The sequence below is a fragment of the Gymnoscopelus microlampas genome (genome assembly GCF_963454915.1).
Source record: "Gymnoscopelus microlampas genome assembly, chromosome: 9".
NCBI lineage: Eukaryota > Metazoa > Chordata > Actinopteri > Myctophiformes > Myctophidae > Gymnoscopelus > Gymnoscopelus microlampas.
The window spans coordinates 19,090,909-19,111,907 of NC_139946.1; the positions used below are offsets into that span (position 1 = coordinate 19,090,909).

Consider the following 20,999-nt stretch of genomic DNA (forward strand, 5'->3'; position numbering starts at 1 on the left):
GTAGTTCTCAAAGTCGCCTACTTTAGTAAACGCATTAGGCCACAGACCCCCATAACTCTGAGAGTGTACAAATGGAACCAAATGGACCTGCAAGGGTCCATTTGGTTCCATTTGTATACTCTCAGAGTTACAGACCTACGGCTACAGACCTACGGCTCCATTTAGTTCAATAATTTACCTAGGAACCCCCTGGAACCCCCCAAAGGACCCCTGGGGGTCCCCGGACACCACTTTAAGAAGCAGTGCTGTAGTAGACAGTGATGGACGGATGGTTCTATCAGAACAGGTTGTCATTGTCATAGATGCTCGAGTCATCTTCTGCAAAGAGACCAGATCAAAACAGATGAGAAATAAAAGCTTCATTTGTACCCCAACGGAGGGTAGGAGACAGACTTCATGTCCTAGTTGCGGGGATTCTCAAACCTTTTCATTTCAAGGACCCCCAGTGTATTATGTATTATAGGCCACGGACCCCCCATAACTCAGAAAATAGATTGTGGAAGCAAATGGACTCTTACAGGTCAATTTCGTTCCATTTGTACACTCTCTTTTACCCGTTATGTGGATTTTACCTGTGGAATTTACCTTCCTATGTGGACCTACCGATGCTATTTATTTTTTTTACCTCATGTGGACTATGTCATTTGCACATAAGACAATAATTCTATACCGTTCCAGCACTGTACTGCTTTCCCCCCTTTTGTTTTACCTGCACCTCATGTTTAACCCGTCTAATGTTTTTAACTCAGAAGCTTTACCTGTATGTAGGCTACAGTACTCAGTGATGGAACTCACATTGTTTACTTAAGTACAACTATCAATACAGCAATGTGGAAATACTCTGTTCAAAGTCATTTGTCAAAATGTACTTGGGTAAAAGTACAAAAGTATTGGCATCAAAATGTACTTAAAGTACCAAAAGTAAATGTACTCGTACACAGAATGTCCCATTTCTGAGGTCATTGAAAATAGCAGATCTACAAGCTCACAACGCTCGCGGCATGTGAGCTTGTAGGTCGGCTAATTTCAAATAACCGAAGTATAGGACTGAAGTGGTTAACGTATATTTGTTAATAATAATGAAAATCTACAAAGTAACTAATAGCTAAAGTTTTCAAATAATTGTAGTGGAGTAAAAGTACAATATTTGCCTCTGAGATGTAGTGGAGTAGAAGTAAAAGTAGAGAAAATTGCTCTCCCTCTCTCTGCTCTCTGTTCTTATCTCCAAAAATGTAAATGTGTAAACCTGTATGAAACCATAACCATTTACTGTCACCAAGCATAATTTATATTAAATAATAATAGCTGAAATGGATTTGTATCAGCATTACACATGAAACCTTTTCTCTGGATACAAAAAGTAAAAACAACTAATAACAAATTAGTTGCGAGTTGAAGGAACAATGAAGTGTATTTAGCACATTAATATTAGTATCACAAAAATGTTGTGTTAACATGTAAATGATGAGCGTGGGAGGACATACCGTTAAAAGCGTCCACGTCATCATAAATATCGTCCCCTTCCCTGTAAAAGAACATTGAAACTTGAATGGACGACAAAAACAACTTTGCACACAGAGACACCAAATTCGGTGCAGCTTTTTAGTCAAATATTAGTTGTACTACAAACAGGCGGAGGAGACTTACATTGGGAGAAGTAGAGCCCTGGAGACATATCCATCTGTATGCAGGAAGACAAGATGAAGACTTCAAATAACAATGCATTAACTATGACTTGATGACTGACCATGCAGACTTATGCAAAGGTTAAAATGTAATTTAGATTTAGACAGATGCTGGGTTCATGATTAACCTGGTATCCTATAGTTTCTATAGTTTCAATGTACAGATATTTGTTTTGTGTTTCATTTTCAACAACGCTATGCATCCAAAAATATATAAAATGATGAGTCAAACATTCTCTTCTGGATGAACACTACTTTCAGTATTATGTGAATGTTTTATTTCAACATTTATCTGTTTTTCTATACCTAATTACTCTGGTCTGTAGGCAGAGTAGACGTTCATAACCAAATGATCCCTGCCACAAGAGGGCGCTATGGACCTACTGGGCGTGAAGTACTGGCTGCTGAAATGTTCAGGCCATTAAAGTGACCGTAATGTAACAGCTATAACTGATGACCGATGTTATTATTTGTTAATTTTACCGTCATACACTTGTTATTTCTTTGTCAATTCCTATTCATTCTGACTGAGTGATCAATCAGTTCCTGTACTCGCCCCCTGTACAAATGGTAATTATGAGTATACCTTGAATAGGGCTGCAACTATCAATCACTTTTTCAATTAATCAAATAATCTTTTAACCATTTCTTTTTTAATTTTATGTTTTATAGCCTTTATCAACACAAAAAACATTAAATTAAATGTTTTATAATGGACAACCGGTAAATCAATTAGTCCGATTAACCATCTAAGGCCTACTCCATACTTCATCATACAACAATAACCAACCTACAAGCTCCCAAGCTTCACTTTAGATCACTAAAATCAATTATTGTTTATTAAAATCATTATTTTTTCAGAATCGTTTAAATCGATTAGTTCAACTGTTCCACCGCTAATATTGAATTTGTAATTAGATGGTGTGTGTATTAAACATAACAAGCTGACAACAGTGATTCTCAACCTTTTGAGAGCCCCAGCTTGATATACATTAGACCTCGGACCGCCATTTAATTCATTTTGTTTTGTTTCGTTTTTTGCTGTAGGTCCCCAATCTACACTGCAAAATGCTCAGCGTTAATTTAACTCTGAGAGTTACAGATCCTCCAAAGTGTCTATTTGGACCCCTGGTGGTGCCCGGACCCTACGCTGAGAAACAGTGATATAAAATAAAGTAAGACTTTTCAGACAGGAAGTGGTGTGTGAACCTACATCTTCTGTACTGGTTCCGACACAGGGCTTTCTTGTCAGTGGTCAGTTGGATGACGTCCAGAATCTCTCCTTGTGCGATGGCCAAATCCTTCCCCCCCGGCTTCTTGATGATGGCGTTGGGGTCCACCATCATGGTGTGCAGCACCGTCAGAGGTCCCTCATACTGGGAAGAGTAACATTCAGGTTTAAAACCAGTGTAGGGCTGAAACCATACATTATTTTCTTAGCGATGAGTCTATCGATCACTTTTTGATTAATCGAATAATGAAGAGCATTTTATATGTGTCTTATACGTTATATTTTCAGGCAATATTAGGCCTTCAAATCCAGTCCTATATTGTGCTGATCAGAGCAATGGTCACAAAGTGATTGCAAATGGAAGTGTGAAACACTGTAACACTGCTATAGGGCCACAGCCACATACAATATGTGTGCAATTTAGTTTTCTTGGTGTGACTATTCTCATGCCAGGTGCCTGAACTGTGTTCCAAGTTTGGTGCGGATTGGAGTAACGGTGCACCTGTGGCCTCATTTCGGCATCGGCCTAGTGTAAATAAATTAAGTGTAGGAGATATTTACCTTAAACCTTTTTCTCAGCTCCTTTTCCACTTTAGGATCTATCCTGAAACAAAATGGCAACAACACAAGCTTTAACAGTGTTGCTTGCCGAAAAGAACAATCAGTTATTTTAGTAGTAGTAAGGACTAGGGAGAGAACCTCCAACCACTGCAGATGTGCTAGTCATATTGTATTAACAATCTAACATACATATTGGTTAAAATACAAATGTATTCATTAAACTAAGTTCCAAATGGCAGCTTTAATATCTACATTCAAATGCTTCTTAGCATTCTGTTAAACATTTAGGCTAAATGAGAACAGTGGGTTTCTGCTCTACTGTATAAACAGTCTTAAGACATTTTGTTGTGAATTGAATTGAATTGAATTGAATTGAATTGAATTGAATTGAATTGAATTGAATTGAATTGAATTGAATTGAATTGAATTGAATTGAATTGAATTGAATTGAATTGAATTGAGACATGATGAAAGATGCTGGCTGCTCAACATCATTTGGACTGATACCTGATTTCATGAGGAGGTGGGGGAAAATCCACTGGCACTGATGGACCCATAACATCGTAGAGAAACAGAGACACAGAGAGAGAGATGATTCATTTAGTCTTCATCTATCATAAACATCACGAATATGAACCATTCTGACGCAGTCAGCACTCACCGTTTTCCTGTGCCCAGCTGCTGCTGAAAAGACAAATCAGAAAAACATTAAAGAACTCAACTTAGACAGGATACTGTACAGAATGTACAGTGCTTAATAGCTATTTATATCACCTCATAGAACTGCGTCAGAGCTAGGTAGCCTTTTTAGGAAACGAGATAATGTATAAGAATGACTACTCAGATCATAGCGTTCATTCTCTCCACCTACAGTATAGACAGTTGTAGAAGTCTGTGCTAAATATATATATATATATTTTAAACAAACTCCTCGATTATTCAATTAATCAAAAAGGTAATTAACAGAATAATAGCTAAGAAAATACTTATGATCTTCACCTGTCCATGTGGTCACCTGACTCCACATCGTAGTAGATGTCGTCAGTCAGAGGGGGGTCGGGGGGAGGTGGTGGTAGGCGGGGGTCGGGGGGAGGTGGTGGTAGGCGGGGATCATGGGGAGGTGGTGGTAGGCGGGGGTCGTGGGGAGGTGGTGGTAGGCGGGGATCATGGGGAGGTGGTGGTAGGCGGGGGTCGTGGGGAGGTGGTGGTAGGCGGGGGTCAGATGGAGTTGGTGGTAGCGGAGATGCATCCAACCCTTTGGCTTTAAGAACTTTACGTTTCACCTCCTCATAGTCCACATCCACACAGGTGTTACTGATATAACCATCTGCAAGAGGACAAGACTAATAAACTTCCATAAGCATTTAAGCCCCATGTACTTTTTAGTACATTTAACAATGATATTAGCTGATCTACAAGCTCACAGCAGCATTGTGACACATTCTGAGCTTGTAGCTCAGGTATTTTTCTAAACTAGATTTTCAGACCTCTAGTTCTATATCGTGCTGATCAGAGCGATGGTCAATGATCACCAAGTTATGGCCATTTGTGTGTGTGTGTGGGGGGGGGGGGGTGACTACGTGAGGCCCCTGTGGGTCCCTGGCAGCAGTAAGCTGGGTTGTACAACGTGGCCCCTGACACAGCAAACTGGACCGTACAATGTGGCACCTGGTGTGACTATTCTCAAGCCATACTCCTGAACAGTGTTTGTGCCAAGTTTGGTGCGGATCGGAGCAACGATGCGCCTTGACAATACAAATAGTTTGGGAAAAAATGCTACTATTTGTCCCAAAGTGACTGCAAAGGATTGCTGCTATTTGTTTCAAAAAGCTTACATTTATACCCTGTATATACCGTGTATATAACAACGCAATGTGACATAGCTCTGTTTACCACAATGCTGTACCCCCTCCAACTGTATATACTTTCCCCATTTTCTTAAACTGTTTTTATTATATTTTGACACTTGCTTTGGCAATGTAAACATCGGTTTTCTCATGCCAATAAAGCTCCTTTGAATTGAATTGAATTGACAGCATGTGGCCGCTGGGGGCCCCTGACACAGTAGGCTAGGTTGTACATGGCTCATGGTGTGAGTACTGTCATGTCAGACCCCTGAACAGTGTCTGTGCCAAGTTTGGAGCCGGATCGGAGCAACGGTGCACCTCACACAAGTCCAGTCCTCATCTGAAAAGTGTGGTTTTGTAACGTTTTGTTTAATTTTTGTTTTTGGATGCCAGATGTTATGTATATGTATGATTGCTATGTGATGTCTTTTTGCTCTGTTTTTGTTTGTTGATTTGTTATAGACATTTACTACAAATGCCATATTGTTGTGTTATATACCTGAAAATGCAAATAAATATATTGTTAAAAAAAAAAAAAAAAAAGTGTGGTATATAGGGCAGCCATAACTGAATGGGCTGTCTGGGAAAACAGAAGGTCCCCAGTTTGCATCCCAGCCTCAGTCTATGTGGCGAAGGGCTCCTGTGGCTTCCACTGTTCCTGATACGTAGGATGGGTTAAATGCAGAGGACACATTTCACCGTATGTGCAAATATAAAGTGACAAATAGGAGGACCATACATGTAAATATACTGTATAGCTTTCTTACTTACGTTGAACTGCAGCTGGACCTGCACTAACAGACCCGTTTCAAATGTTTATAATAAATTAGATTTGCCATGGTTGGTTGTGGCTTTCTTATTACAGAAAGGGGAAATGGCACGGTGTCTCCAAACGTACAAAAATATTACTTGGCTATATTATATTCTCATACTATTTTAGATAGAGTTTGGTCACCCCCCCAAAAAAGGACATATTTTTTCTTTTCAGTTTGGGGTGGGCCCACAACTCACAGTTTCCATTGAGGGTGCGAGCGAGCCACCTGCCGAACGGGTTGTTCTTCACCCGGAGGATCTCCACTCTATCTCCCTGGTGCACGTTCAGGTCCAGTTTGCCACCCTGCCAGTCCTCTCGCACCTGAGCTACGTAGAGAACCTCCACTTCCCCTTTGATCTGTAGCAGGAGAGACAAACACTGCATGTTAACACTACACAGTACAATCCTGAGTGTTACTGTTAACTTAGTCTGGGAGGGTTAGCGTCGGAGCTTGGACAGCAGGGGCGCGGCCACTGCGTTGTGATTCAAATCAACAGCCAATGAAGAAAAGGGGGCGGGATCCACATGCAGTGGGTGATGCATCTAAATAGGATCGACGGGAAGCAATTTCCCCTTGAGAAATTTCGGCCGCCATTGTTGTGTACTGCTGTTTGCCTCTCGTCGGACTTTTTAGACGAGTTGCACAGCTCTCAGACCGGTAAGAGGCGTGTCCGCTCAGATTCAGAGCGTGACGTACATCCCGCCCACAAATACCAGGGCTGTGGCCCAGAAGTTCCTCGCCAGAGCTGGCGAAAACTTCTGGGAACTCAGATTACTGTTAACTCAACTCTGAGGGTTTACAAATGAACCCTTTTGAGTCCATTTCTATACTCTGAGTTAACACTCAGTATTTTACATTTATACATTGATGATCTCCTGCACCATGACATTTTCATGTCATGGACCCCCAAAGTGATATGCATTTGGAATAAATGTAAATAGCCACTATATAGTCTCACTGAATGCATAGATTCATGTGTCGCTTGGATGAGTCTGTATAAGTAACCCTGTAAAGAGCTGCACTACATAGATACTCCTCTAGTCTTAAGAGACATTGGCTTAAAAGCCTGTTACAAATGGCCCGTCTAACATGTTCATTGTCTCCGCACGCCAGGTTGAAGGCATGGCCGAGACTATATTTTTGCACCCTGTTTGTCCGCCCGTCCGTTCGTCTGTGTCTAAAACACATGTTTGATATTACTCCTTCAGATTTTATCCAAATTTCACGCAAATCGATACACATGATCTCTATAGTCATGTGATCAAGGCGGATCTGTTATATTTTACATATTCCATCCTGATTGGCTAAGATGGACATCTACATTTTGCAGGAGTGACCCGTTTTGAACAGAATGCCACAATTCATGAACGCAGCATGACCACATCATCACAATTGTGGTGAAACTTTGCGTGCACATTCCCACTACATTGAGGAACAAATACCACCCTTTTCCCTTTTAAAATTGCCCTATTATAGCGCCACCAGGAGGCAGATTTTTGCAAAACATTTTCTTTTTATAATAGGCCTACTCCTATAATTTTTTTCCAAACATCACGCAAATCGGTACACATTATCTCTATAGTCAAGTGATCAAGACGGATCCGTCCAATTTTTCATATTCCATCCTGATTGGCGTATTCCGTACATTGCTGGCCCACAATAACCTACCTGACCTGACGGCGACCTGTGCTCCGAGGAGCACTTTTTGTAGTTTGGACTGTTTTCATTAAAGCTGCTATAAGCGCTTTTTGGTGATTTTTATATGTTTGATATGTATGGTAGGCCTATGTTATATGTTACATATTTAATTTGTCTATTGTTGTATGTAATCGTATGTTTTTCTATGGACCATGAGTCTGCAATAAAGACATTCATTCATTCACAATCCCATCGTGACGTGTTGTGAGCTTGTAGATCGTCTATTTTCGATTAGCCAAGAAATATAATACTGTAGGGCTAATGTGTTTAAACGGTTCCTCCTTTTGCCGGGGACAAACTGGGAGCCACTCAGGGAACCCTAGGGGTCTCCAGACCTCACTTTTAGAATGACAAAAGTGTCCTAGAGTTCTCACTGGTTACTGTTCATGGACAGATGGACATGCAGGTGTTTGAAGCAGATGGACATTTCCACATCCTACCTGGAATTTCTTCTTCAACTCGCTCTCCCTTTTCTGTCGTTCCTTTTGTTGTCTCTTGTCCTCCTGCTGTGGTTGTGTTAATTGTTGTCTCTTGTCCTCCTGCTGTGGTTGTGCTATCACCTCTGTCTTCTTCTCAGGGAATCCCTTCTTCAGCAGTTCCAGTTGGCTTCTTTCAGGATATGAAGAGAAACATATCACACTGAGCATACAAAAACATTGCTAAATAGCACTAAAAGTGGTTCTTTGACAGGTAATCATAGGGGAACCTATTTTGGATATACATTATAGCAGGGTGCTATATAGCAGAGGTTCTCAAATGTTTTCATGTCAAGAACCCCCAAATTGATTTGTATTTGGCCATGGGGGTCCCTGGACCACACTTTGAGAACCACTGAGCTACAGGGTGTTGTTAGGGGTGGGTGTCCGGGGCTACAGCCACGGATGTTTTTTTAATAGCCCCAGATCTCAAAAAGAAATCAGAATAATTAAAAAATATACTAGCCTTAATCTGTCATAACATTGATGCATTAAAACCCTTGAGAATAATATGATACTGCTGATCAAAAAAGTGTTTGGGTCCTCCCTGTGCCATTCCTAAGAGGTCTACTTCAGTCCACATTACTGGCACCTGCACATTTTGTGTGGGCGAGAGCGCAAGAGAGAAAAAGCTAAAGTCTGTGGCTAAAATAGTTTTCTAGGCGTTTCAAATTATGTAAATTTAACTTATCTATATATTTTTGGATAAGACGTAGTCTTTGTATTAGTATTACACTTACTCATCAATCATGTCATACACCTCACTGTCGTCACTCCCCTGAAAGAGAAAACGTTAAAGGTTAAAGCTGTAAAGATAATCATTATTCAATGATTGAGGCTTACTTTAAACACGCCTGCCTAGTCTAGTTTACCTCAACCCACTTCTGTAAACCTTTTTAGCAAAGCACATCTATCTACATGTATACTGTAAATAACAACACACTCTAATCTGCTATTCTGTCATTATAGAATTTGTCATCCTCCTCTTACATTCACGTACACATAGTTATTCTAAACACTAAAAACAACTTGTCTTCCTGATTCAGTGTACTGTTTTGCCTTTTATGTGGGCCATGAGCAATAGTGCAGTGGTTCTCAACCTGTGGGTCGGGACCCCCAGGGGGATCCCCACATGATTTTTGGGGGGCCCCCAGATGACAGTAAAGTGACAATTTAAGGACGTTTAATTATGACCTTGTTAATGCCTTAAAAAAAAAAAAGACTTACTGCATCAAAAGTAATCAACAAACTATACTATAAAAACACTGGCCAAATTGTCAAATATTATAAGAGGCAAAAATTGTGAAAATAGCCAATCTACAGGCTCTCAACGCCTTGCATTGCAAGGTGTTGTGAGCTTGTAGATCTGCATTTTTCACTATATTTATCTGTGGTACAGAGTCAACCAAAATTCAATGCCTCAACTCCTACATTCCGAATGCTTGTCGGGGTGGGGAGGGTCCCCAGTTCAAATATGATTATTTGGGATGGTCACAGCCTGGAAAGGTTGAGAATGCACTGGGCTAGTGCATGTTCAACATGAAATTGTCCTAGATAAACCTAGCTTGTGCATTTATCTCTTCTCTTATTTTGAGATTTTGAGCCTAATCTTTCGACAGTTTTGCTTCATTTCGATAGGAGAGAGTAGAGAGAAAGGAAACTGAGGGCAGAGAGAGTGAGTCAGATTTTAAATAGTATTCTTGCGAATAAGGAGCATGATGTGGTCAATACAATCACTGGCTGTGCCACCATGCAACCGCTTCTGCCCATCAAAACGTGTTAAGGGTTTTACTGTCGAGAGCAGCAGTGCTTCTTGAAATGGGGTCTGGGGTCCCCGGGTGGCCTTGAGGGGGTTCCACGGGGACCCCAGCGAAATGTGTTAAAATAGCATCATAATCAGTTTAACCACTTTTATTATTTTGGCTATTCAAAAATAACCGATCTACAAGCTCACAACGTGTGACATTGCGACATATTCTGAGCTTATAGATTTTGTTTTACATTTTGAATAATTCTGAAAATCTTCTCTAAAAATTGTGATGTTTTAATATCTGGCATTATGTTTAATATGTTGTCCTCACTCCAGTCAAATGCTGTGAACTGCTGTCCTCCCAGGAATCTGTGGATGGAAAAAAATAAAACAGAAACTATATTGATGCTTCATTGCGAGATTTTAAATGTTAGATTGTCACAGCTGCAAATAAGATAATAAAAAAAGGAGGTAGAAGATTAAAGAAAACAAGAGTTTAATGGACTAAAGAAAAGTTGACAATCCTACATTTTTGTTTATATGCATATATCTAGATTCTAGAATATTGTTTCTGTCAGTGTCGGGCATAAACCTCCTATCTCCATATTCTAACTTTTCGTGTTTTTCCTTAAATGAAGGCCCTACTTGATCATACTGCAGCGTCACACAAAAGTATCAAAAATAGCAGATCCACAAGCTCGAAACGTGGCGCGAAGCGATGCATTTTGTGCTTGTAGATCTGCTACCTTTGCTATTTTTGAATTTGAATCCTGAAAAGTTACAGTTTTGGACATACTGTATGAGGAGACGATATATAATGTAGCCTACTGTATACAGTAACACTATATAAACATGGTATCATGTGCCTTTATTGAAATGATTTAGGAAAAAGTCTTGCAACTCCCTTTTTTTATTGCTTTAAACTTTATTCAGACAGGGCAACAGTGTTTGAATAAAGTTTTGGAGAAATAAACAATTGAGTTGCGAGCCTTTTTCTAAATTATTTCACTGTCCTCGCAGTTCAGCTTATGGGCTGTTAAACTGATCTTTTGAACATGTCTTGAAAGAATACATGGATGTAGAATATGTTAACCAGGAACAAAGAGTTGGGTCCTAATAATCTACTGACACTACTCTTCTAAAAAGAGTTAAAAAAAGATTGAACTTCAGTATAAGACACTCGTTTGGTTGTTTGGTCTCTTGGCAGTTTGATCACGGACATGCTTGTGTAAATAATAATATAGACTGAGAGTTAGAGTTTTCAATAATAGGAAGTCTGATTTGTAGATTTGCTAATTGTTGGCACATGACATGACAGTGGGTCCAATTTTAAAGAGAAATCTTTAATCTCTGGTCGGAAATTACAACATATACTATTATGTAAGTGAAGCAACAATAGATATTAATAATAAGAAGCAATCAAAATAAAAGTCAAGCAGGTTGAATTCTAAGAAGCAGAAGAGCTGATGTCACATACCATTCCTCTCCAAGGTATCTATGTCATCATAGGTGTCCTGGTCAGCTTCAATTTGACTTTAGTCCATGGAAAAAAGAAGAAGTGAATTAAAACAAACACAATAATACATACAAATATGACCATGCATTGTTGCAATAATTGCTGTCTTTTTCATTTGCATTTGTAAAGTCAACAGCTTGACTTTACAAAACTATTACATTCATCTGTTATTCTTTTTTACTGTCTATGCTTGCACACATCTCTTTGATTAGTGTCAGATGTGTTGCTTACCAGCCAGACATGTTTTGCTGTAGTTTTTAACGTGAACTGGGGGGGGGGGGGAAGCCCAGGGTTTCATTCCCCTTCTGGAGGGCTCATTTAAGCCCTCCAGATGTGCAGGGGAGAGAGAAAGATGGAATTGTGAGTGTTTGACGGCACTCACAGAGGTGGAAGTGAAAGTAGCAATACCACACTTTTACTTGAGTAAAAGTGCAGCACGATTGCCATCTAAATATACTTACAGTACCAAAGTAAAATAACTCAAATCTTTTGAAATGTGTCAATGTCACACTTTGTGAACAATTGCTTAAGGGCTTATTTTGAATAGACAAAGTAAAACAGGGATTAAGTGATTAATGTACTGTATACTGTATGTTTTGTATTAATAATCAAAATCTGCAAAGTAACAAGTCAAATGTCAAATATTTGCCTCTGAGTTGTAGTGAAGTGTAAAGTATTAAAAAATGGAAATACCCAAGTAAAGTGAAAGTGACTCATAATTGTACATAAGTTCAGTACTTGAGTAAATGTGCTTAGTTACTTTCCACCAGGGTTACTCACATAGAGGTGCGCTGGCGCGGAAGGCTGCTGGGTTTGTAGGGGGGTCTTGGGGGTCCAGCAGGACTGACTAACCCAGGTAGAGACAGATTACTGCCTCCAGATGACAGCGAACCTGGACAGGAACCACACGATCATCACCGTTCTGTTTTAGGACTTTCATTTTTATGTAAACAGTATCTTATCTGGGAGATGCTTCCATGTAGTGGAATCTTTTTCTACAGCACCCTGTTTCACTCATGCACACATTCACATCTGGAAGCTGCCCGGTACAACCACAGCCTGTGGCTGTTGGTCACTGGGAGCTGCCCGGTACAACCACAGCCTGCTACTGTTCATCACTGGGAGCTGCCCTGTACAACCACAGCCTGCTATTGTCCATCACTGGGAGCTGCCCGGCACAACCTCAGCCTGCTACTGTTGGTCACTGAGACCTGCCTGCTACAACCACAGCCTGCTGCTGTTGGTCACTGAGACCTGCCTGCTATAACCACAGCCTGCTGCTGTAGGTCACTGAGAGCTGCCCGGTACAACTACAGCCTGCTACTGTTGGTCACTGAGACCTGCCTGCTACAACCACAGCCTGCTGCTGTAGGTCACTGAGAGCTGCCCGGTACAACTACAGCCTGCTACTGTAGGTCACTGAGACCTGCCTGCTACAACCACAGCCTGCTGCTGTTGGTCACTGAGACCTGCCTGCTACAACCACAGCCTGCTACTGTTGGTCACTGAGACCTGCCTGCTACAACCACAGCCTGCTGCTGTAGGTCACTGGGAGCTGCCCGGTACAACCACAGCCTGCTACTGTTGGTCACTGGGAGCTGCCCGGTACAACCACTACTGTTAGCCACTGGGAGCTTTGAGTTGACCCGTACAACCACTATGTAATTAAGCGTTCAAGTGTGCCTTCATGATATACCACAAACAAAAGGGAGATAGGAGGGGTGCTCAACCACAGTGACAAACGTATGCAAAAACAGGATGAGGTTGGCACTTGCACTTGCATTTTGTTTTTGTCTTGTTTACATCTTGTCTCTCCGTTTTGATTGTCCTGTCTGTCAGTAACTTTGTATGATTGTTGCTGGCCAAACGTGTCTCTTGAGAATGACAGATTACCTTATTATTGTCTAAATAAAGAAACTTGTTCATTCTTTAGTCCGGGTTCCTATACAGTTCAACCCAGCCTATAGCCTATTTGAATCAAATGCACTGCATGGTTGGATTGGAACACTATTTTTTTTTTTACTACATTTCAGTCTGGCAGTCAATTGGACATACAGTAGGCTTAATACAAAGCTGTTCAACACATTACATAACAGTCCACATGGATAACAAGCTCAAACAACCAAATACCTTAAACCAAATACCATAATAACACAGAGATCTAGTTCCAACCATGAGCATTACAACAATATAAAAAAAACAATGGTAATGCTTTACCTTAAGGTCCTAAGTGTTAATTAAAGGGTAATATGGCCCTCATAAAATCCTTATAAGATGCTTATTAACATTATTATGTGTTAATAAGACTATAGACTGTAAGTGTTAACAATAGTGTAACAATCATGTTTATTGTTAGATTATAAGACAGCATTAATAAGAAACTTTTAACAGTTTAAATACTGCTTAAGAACGTTAATCAAAGTTAATGCAACACTTATTAAAAGGACCTTAAAATAAAAAACACAACCCCAAACGATTGTTGCCATGGTAGTTATTAGGATTACTGATGAATCTATCATGGATGAAAGCTATGAAATCATGCAATATCATTGTCATCAACAGATTAGACAATAACCAAGATTACAGAGTAAATTTCGAAATCATCTCCTTCATCTCGCTTCCTTCTGTTCACGCAAGTGCAACTGCCAAATGATTGAGCTAGCTGAGGCCATGGATTGGCAGAATCATAATTCACATCATGTAAATAAGAAGCCGACCCATCAGTGCAGTGTGTGCATTACCTACATCAGAGAGTTGGAACTTTTTGAAGGGATCACTGCCAAAGAGTGCCGTTCATTGTCGACTCTACAGGTAGGTAACTACTCTAGGAACCACTTACAGTATATGATTTCATATCTGATTTGTTTACCGGTGTCCCCCAGGGGTCTGTATAGGAGCCAGCCTTTTTTCTAAATCTACAAGCTCACAATGCAACGTATTTCAGTACAACTTAAGCACCAACAAAGCTGAAGTAGCGTTGGCAAAGACAAAATAGCACATATGGAAGCAAAACTATATCAAGCTTCAAAAATCAAAGCATCATAGTTGAGAAAAGCTCAACCTTGACTCTTCCAGACAGAGCGACAAGCCAATCAGAAGCGTACTGTGCTCTGATAGGCGTGGAGGAATATACACTCCAAACTACAGAAAAAGATGACTTCATAGCGAATATGTATACTGTATATATACATATTTTTTTAAACTAGCAGTTGATTAATTAAGATTGAGCAACTACAGTGCATGGCCTATTTCTTACCTAAAATGTATAAATCCTTTACAATCAAGCTGCCAGTGATGAGCATCAAGTGTGTGCACTTTCTCCTTGAGCTCCCCAGCCGGTTGCAGCTGCTGCTCTGATCCTCTCGGATCGCTGGAGCTCTCACTGGAGCACAGCTCACTTATTTACGAGAGTGTCATTCATAACCTCGGTCATGCTAAATTTATTGCATTTTGCGAATGTTCACAATATGTGAACATCCGCTCAACGCTGCTGGTATGAATTCAGTGTAATATGGCCCCAGGGTCAGATGGCTTTCCAGTTAAGTATTTTAACTGGAAAGTCAACCTTTTCTCTCTCTTGAATTAACTTTTCAGTTTTGCTTGTTGATGTTCACTTCAGACACCTTTCAGAGAGGTGGTATAGTACATAAATAATAAATACTTACTGCACTTCCTATAAGTGACTAGTAAATATATTCACCAGCCATTTTTATCTCTAGTCCCAGAAAAGTGCAACATTTACTGTATCTCTACTGAATCCAAAACGGAGAAGTTCCTCCATGACCTTATTAACTCATAGTTCTCAATGAAGAGACCCTCCATTTCAGACAAAAAACTAAGAAAAACTACTTCTGAAAGTGAATTACCATCGTTGTTCTTGAGGCGGGCAGAATGTGCAGGTGACTGCGGAAGTGGCCCTCGTACGGTCCTCTGATAGGGTTCCAGGTTGACATGTGGGGGCCGTTTGGGTTTGGGTGGCTGGGGTCCCTCGGGGGGCAGGGGCTTCCTAAGTGGCGCCACCTCCGCCTGGCTCCTCTGGCTGGCTGGTAGTGGCCGGACGGCGGTCAGGGGTTTGAAAGCCGGCTGGGTGGAGGAGGAGGGGGGCCTCTGGTGCTTCAGCATGATGTTCTGAAGCAGCTCCCCGGACGGCCTGATCCGGCCACAGTCTGCTGGCTGGGGAGGAGCGGCCCTGATGATGCCTCCAGGGGCCGGTGGTCGAGGGAACACGCCCACCGGCAAGAGCGGTCGAGGTCCGCAGCTTCCTGTTTCTGTCCTCAGGGGCCCAGAGAACCTGGGTAGCCCATGAAAGGGGGAAGGGCTTGACCCTCCTAAAGGGAAAGGGGAAGGAACCGTAGGGGACAGTTTTTGACGGGCCACCCCGTTTTGTGAAACACCTGCGTGTCCAGGTCGCAGGACCTCTCTCCCAAATCCAGGTAGAGGAAATCTTGCGGGTCCGGTGTCCCGGCTGCTGTGGGCCATCTGAGCACTGGCGTGGAGTTTGGCTCTCAGGGCCTTGACGTCCACGCTCTCCCCCTGAATGAGACGAGACGAGAGGTGAAACTCATGCAGCTGCTGCTCTATTCTCTTGTTGTAGAACGGAAGTTAGCAATATAACAGTGCAAGGCAACCCCCAACTCTTTCCGATACACAACACATCACACACACCACAAACACACATCTCTCTCACACCACAAACACACATCTCTCTCACACGCACACACACACACACACACACACACACACACACACACACACACACACACACACACACACACACACACACACACACACACACACACACACACACACACACACACACACACACACACACACACACACATATAAGTTTGTATTTGTAGATTTGTGAGGACATGCATGTTTTAGGACGCTGGTTTTTTGAATGCCATAAAAAGAAATGTGGTCATTTTTAACCCTAACCCTAAAGCCCAAAATAGCCAATCAGCTTACAACGCTGGGGTGCATTGTGAACTTGTTGATCTGCTCTTTTCGGTGCACAAAAAGGGTGCGCAACAGTGCCTACACACACAGAAACATCATCACTATTTTGCAGAATGATAATACACAGTGCAACAATAGTTTCCTGCTTGGAGGAACTAAACTGAGTGATTCTATCACAGCCTTGAGTTCCATTCATTTGATTTTACAGCAGGTCTCTGTTTTATGTTATTATCCTCTCCAGGAGGCCGGAGCGGCCGAAGGCCGAGGATTATGTTTTCGCCCCTGTGAGTCAGTCAGTCTGTGCGTGTCTGTGAACAGCTAATCTCCGGCGCCGTTGGACCGATCCGCGTGAAACTGTGCACGCCCAGTACACTCCCAGTAGGTCAAGGAAGAACCTCTGCCCCACATTTTTCAAATTGGCCTGATGGTGGAGCTATAACAGGCCAATTTGTGTTTTGGCCCATAATTCTAGAACCATAAATCAAATGTATTTTTTCTCTGCAGTCCTTGGATCATGGCGCAACTTCCCATATAGGCCACGCCCATTTCTGACTGACAGGATTTTTTGCCATTTTTTCCAGATTTCCTTCTGATTGGCTACGATTTGGCTTTCAACGTTTGCGGGAGGGCCCGCTTTGCACAATGTTTTTGATAATGTGGATTGTGGAAGGTAAATGCTGGATTTGTGGATAGGACTCTATATGAAAGAACTTATATCAACAAAACGCATCACATTCTGTTTGTGTGACATGCATGATGCAAAGGTTTTGAAAGTGAAACTGGTCAAAGTCACTGGCCACCTACTGTAATGCCACAAATCATGAACGCAGCATCTGATTGCCAAGACACTTTGCACACAAAAAGGAAGAGCCTTCACCGCAACTTTTTAAAATCAGCCAGGCGCTATAACAACTACTTCACGTTTTGGCCTATAACTCTTGAACCATTGGTCGTACAATCAAAATGTTTTTCCCCCCTGGATTCCTTGGATCAAGACGCAACTCTAAGTCCACACATACAGGCCCAGACTAGATTCTCTGCAGCACTTTTTGGTACTACTCCTACAAATTCTGACCAAACCTCAAACTAATTGGTACATATTATCTCTGCTGTCATGTAATCAAGATGAACTAGTCAGATTTCGCAGGTTCCATTCCAATTGACTGCCTTCCAAACTTTGCGGGGCCTGGGTGGGCACATTTTTAAAGATTGTTTTGAAAATAGCAGATCTATAAGCTCACAGTGCATTACATATTCGTGACGCGTTGTGAGCTTGTAGAGCAGCTATTTTCAAATTGCCGATGTACAGTACTGTACATGGGTTTAAAGTGGTTAAACTGATTTTGATTCTATGTTAACTAATTTTGCCGGGGACCCCCTGGAACCCTCTCAAGGACCCCACTTTGAGAACCACTGCTCTATAACAATTTGTCATTGTGAATGCAACCATATCAAACCCACGGTGACAACAGAAGATGACGGGATGAGCAGGAAGTGCAGTGTGACCACACACCTAGTGTGCTCTGCACCTGTAACCATGGTAACGGCCCTCGCTGTCACACTTTGGACCAATGAGCTTCATGCGCTGCTAAGGAAGGTTGCTCTGATCACAGAAGACAAAGGAAGTAGATGGAACCTGTGTGTCTGCTCTGTACCACAACGCACAATACATAGCAATATAGACTGAAAGTGGTGTGATTATGTGTGTGTGTACTTGGGCCAAATGTCCCCATAAGTATAGTAGAATTTGGGAAGCAGACTTTGTGAGGTGGTTGTTTTATGGTTAAAAAAAGAAAGATTTTTCGAGTAGGCTTAAAATTTGAAAAAGATTCGGTTGGGGTTAGGATTAGACATTTAGAGGTTATAGGGTTGGAGTTTTGCCTGATTTAAAATGGCGTTCATAAAATTGCCCTCTTAAAATGTTGTCCTCACACACTTTGAAAAGTAAGGTTTGATAGTGTTCCAAAAACATTGTGCAAAGAACACCAGGCAAACACGCCTCAACATTCACACGCACGCACGCACGCACACACACACACACACACACACACACACACACACGCACGCACGCACGCACGCACGCACGCACACACACACACACACACACACACACACACACACACACACACACACACACACACACACACACACACACACACACACACACACACACACACACACACACACACACACACACGGTTGACTATTATAAGAGATAAGAGGCTTTTAGGGAGGCTATAAAGAATGCTGCACAGTAGCGCAGCAAGTCAATGAATAACACCTGGATAAAGCTTCCTTTTAGCAGTGCTATTCTTCACACAAGTTACTTTCTAACGTCACAGTTACTTGCTTCACCGCAGCTGAAATGAGCCAAGAACACTATTTTTACTGAAGCAAACCACGTTTTCTTTTATCCAATAACAGGGCACAGGCTGGCGAACCTGAAGAATCACCACCCAACTGCAGTTTTACATGACAATATGAATGTGTTACCTGCCAAAACAGAATAATAACAAATGTATTATCATATCTAAAAGTTCACAACACAATGTCCTGTGATCCAGTAGAGCTGCAATTTTTGCCAAATCAGTTTGCCTATTATGACAGGCTTAGAAGAGGGCTGCTATGGGTTTATTTATCCAGGGAAGGATCTCTGAACATGAGAACTACTTTTCTCAGCCTGCTTCACACACTCACACTCATTCACACCTGCTAGCCCTGTGGTCCAACTGTTTCACAGCCAGTCAACTATTAACCACTTAACCCATTAAGACCTGAGGCCGATTCTACAAATGCCTTCTAAATCAGTAGTAGGCCTACACAGATAGCAGATGTACAAGCTTGCAGCACGGTACTAAGTGACGCCTTGTGATCTGCTATTTTTTAATAGCCAACGCAAAAAATCTAAAATGACAGATGTTCTCAAAGTGGGACCACAGGGGTCAGCGACCGGGTTCCAGGGGGTCCTAAGCTAAATTATTGATAGTTAGGAACCAAAAGGACCCTGGCCTTGCCGATCGGTAACTCTGGCAGTATACACATTTTGTACACTCTCAAGAGTCAAATTGGGGGTCCTTGAAAGTAAAATGTTTTGAGAACCACTGTACTACTGTAGGTCCTCTACACGCAGAAAACTAATTTACATTATGTAATCTAGTTACACAATTTTATACCATGAGTCTTAAACCAGGCCCCCTCTGGTTTTGACCTTTACCATTACATGGTTATGGCGCGTATACAAGACTTCTCAGTGTCTAAATTGGGACTGAAGAACACTAAAGTGTTTACTCAACGTGTGGCGAGAGGCATTACATTTTCATAACTCACGCCAAGTTATTATTAGGCTACACACCTTGTTGATAACACCAAACTGCTATTTTAAAACAGACTACATTACAATACAGAGAGAGAGAGAGAGAGAGAGCAGAACAAGACAAAGAACTTAGGGAGATATGCATAACGTTTCACAACCTGATTAAATAAAAGAGAATGAGATGGATACAAAATAGATGTACTTACCATATTTGCAATAGGATTATTATTCTACCAAAGTTTACTGTAAATGAATGTCTCCATGTTCAGCACAGCATGTTGTAACCCTGTAGACTGATGTGCCCTGGTTAGCTAGAGTACGCTCACTGTAAATGAGGAAATAGTGTACTTTATAAATGACTGTGCGGCAGACACAGTGACATACTGTGATAGTGTTTACTTTACCTCTTTCAGCAACAATAGAGGAACTGTTTAATGGAGGTCAGTAAGGAAGTACATTTACTTGAGTACTGTACTTAAGTACACTTTTTTTAGTATCTGTACTTTACTTGAGTATTTTTTTTAGATTTTTTTGGAAGCTTGTGACTTTCAGTCCACTACAAAGATAAATATTCACTTTGTTTCTAGGAAGGCAAGTTTGGATCTAGGGATCCAAACTTATTTATTTTTTAAAATGTAATAATCATTTGAAAATGTTCTTTGTAATTTGTACTTTTGTACTTTTGAATACACACAATGGGGCGAACGTGCAAATGAACCAATATGCATCTAATATGCATATGTGTATTTTAATTATAAAGCGTCATCTAGGTTCAAATCCATGCTAGTGTTTGTGTGGGAGAAACCAAGAACCACCTGCCAGTATATGTATATTTATTAGGATAAAATCTTTACAATTAAAATGATCATTACTGGTTAATCAGTTTACTGATTTAATCAGATACAGACAAATAATGACAATCTAACTGTACCTGACTTACTGTCAACTTATGTCAGTTCTATCATTTTCCGGTGTTCTTGGCCGGTTATTCTTGGTACATGTGTTAATTAACGTGCTCTGTCCATAACAAATACAACAATAAAAAAGCAGATAAAAGTCCTTTTTCATTTTCAGTTTGTTGTCTTTAACTATGTTTGATGATAATATCTTTACAAAACAACCATACAGCAGCCTAATTGTTTGTACAC

General features: G+C 41.2%; 1 protein-coding gene across 4 annotated transcripts; it reads right to left on the minus strand.

Moving 5' to 3' along the window:
* Positions 1-175: 175 nt before the first annotated feature.
* LOC311051800 (uncharacterized protein) lies at positions 176-20,169 on the minus strand. 4 transcript variants are annotated; one of them, XM_084066450.1, is made up of 17 exons: positions 20,058-20,169; positions 15,446-16,112; positions 12,360-12,471; positions 11,541-11,596; positions 10,395-10,432; positions 9,054-9,091; positions 8,392-8,446; positions 8,278-8,355; positions 6,336-6,495; positions 4,477-4,804; positions 4,139-4,161; positions 3,985-4,021; positions 3,478-3,520; positions 2,899-3,061; positions 1,648-1,681; positions 1,485-1,525; positions 228-318 (listed from the first exon to the last, which is right to left on the minus strand). In XM_084066450.1, the coding sequence occupies exons 1-17, from the start codon at positions 20,058-20,060 to the stop codon at positions 278-280; spliced, it is 1,917 nt and encodes a 638-aa protein (XP_083922576.1). In that variant the 5' UTR covers positions 20,061-20,169; the 3' UTR covers positions 228-277. The 4 variants fall into 4 exon arrangements, with proteins under 4 accessions (XP_083922574.1, XP_083922576.1, XP_083922575.1 ...); XM_084066448.1 differs by having other exon boundaries at positions 176-315; positions 8,278-8,446; XM_084066449.1 differs by having other exon boundaries at positions 4,139-4,158; positions 8,278-8,446.
* Between the last annotated feature and the right edge of the window lie 830 nt (positions 20,170-20,999).

Coding starts and splice junctions, on each gene's coding strand:
- LOC311051800 (XM_084066447.1), bottom strand. Junction 4,805..6,335: donor TCGCACCCTCAATGGAAACT/GTGAGTTGTGGG, acceptor GTCCTCTTGCAG/ATGGTTATATCAGTAACACC. Junction 1,682..2,898: donor TCGGAACCAGTACAGAAGAT/GTAGGTTCACAC, acceptor TCCTGCATACAG/ATGGATATGTCTCCAGGGCT.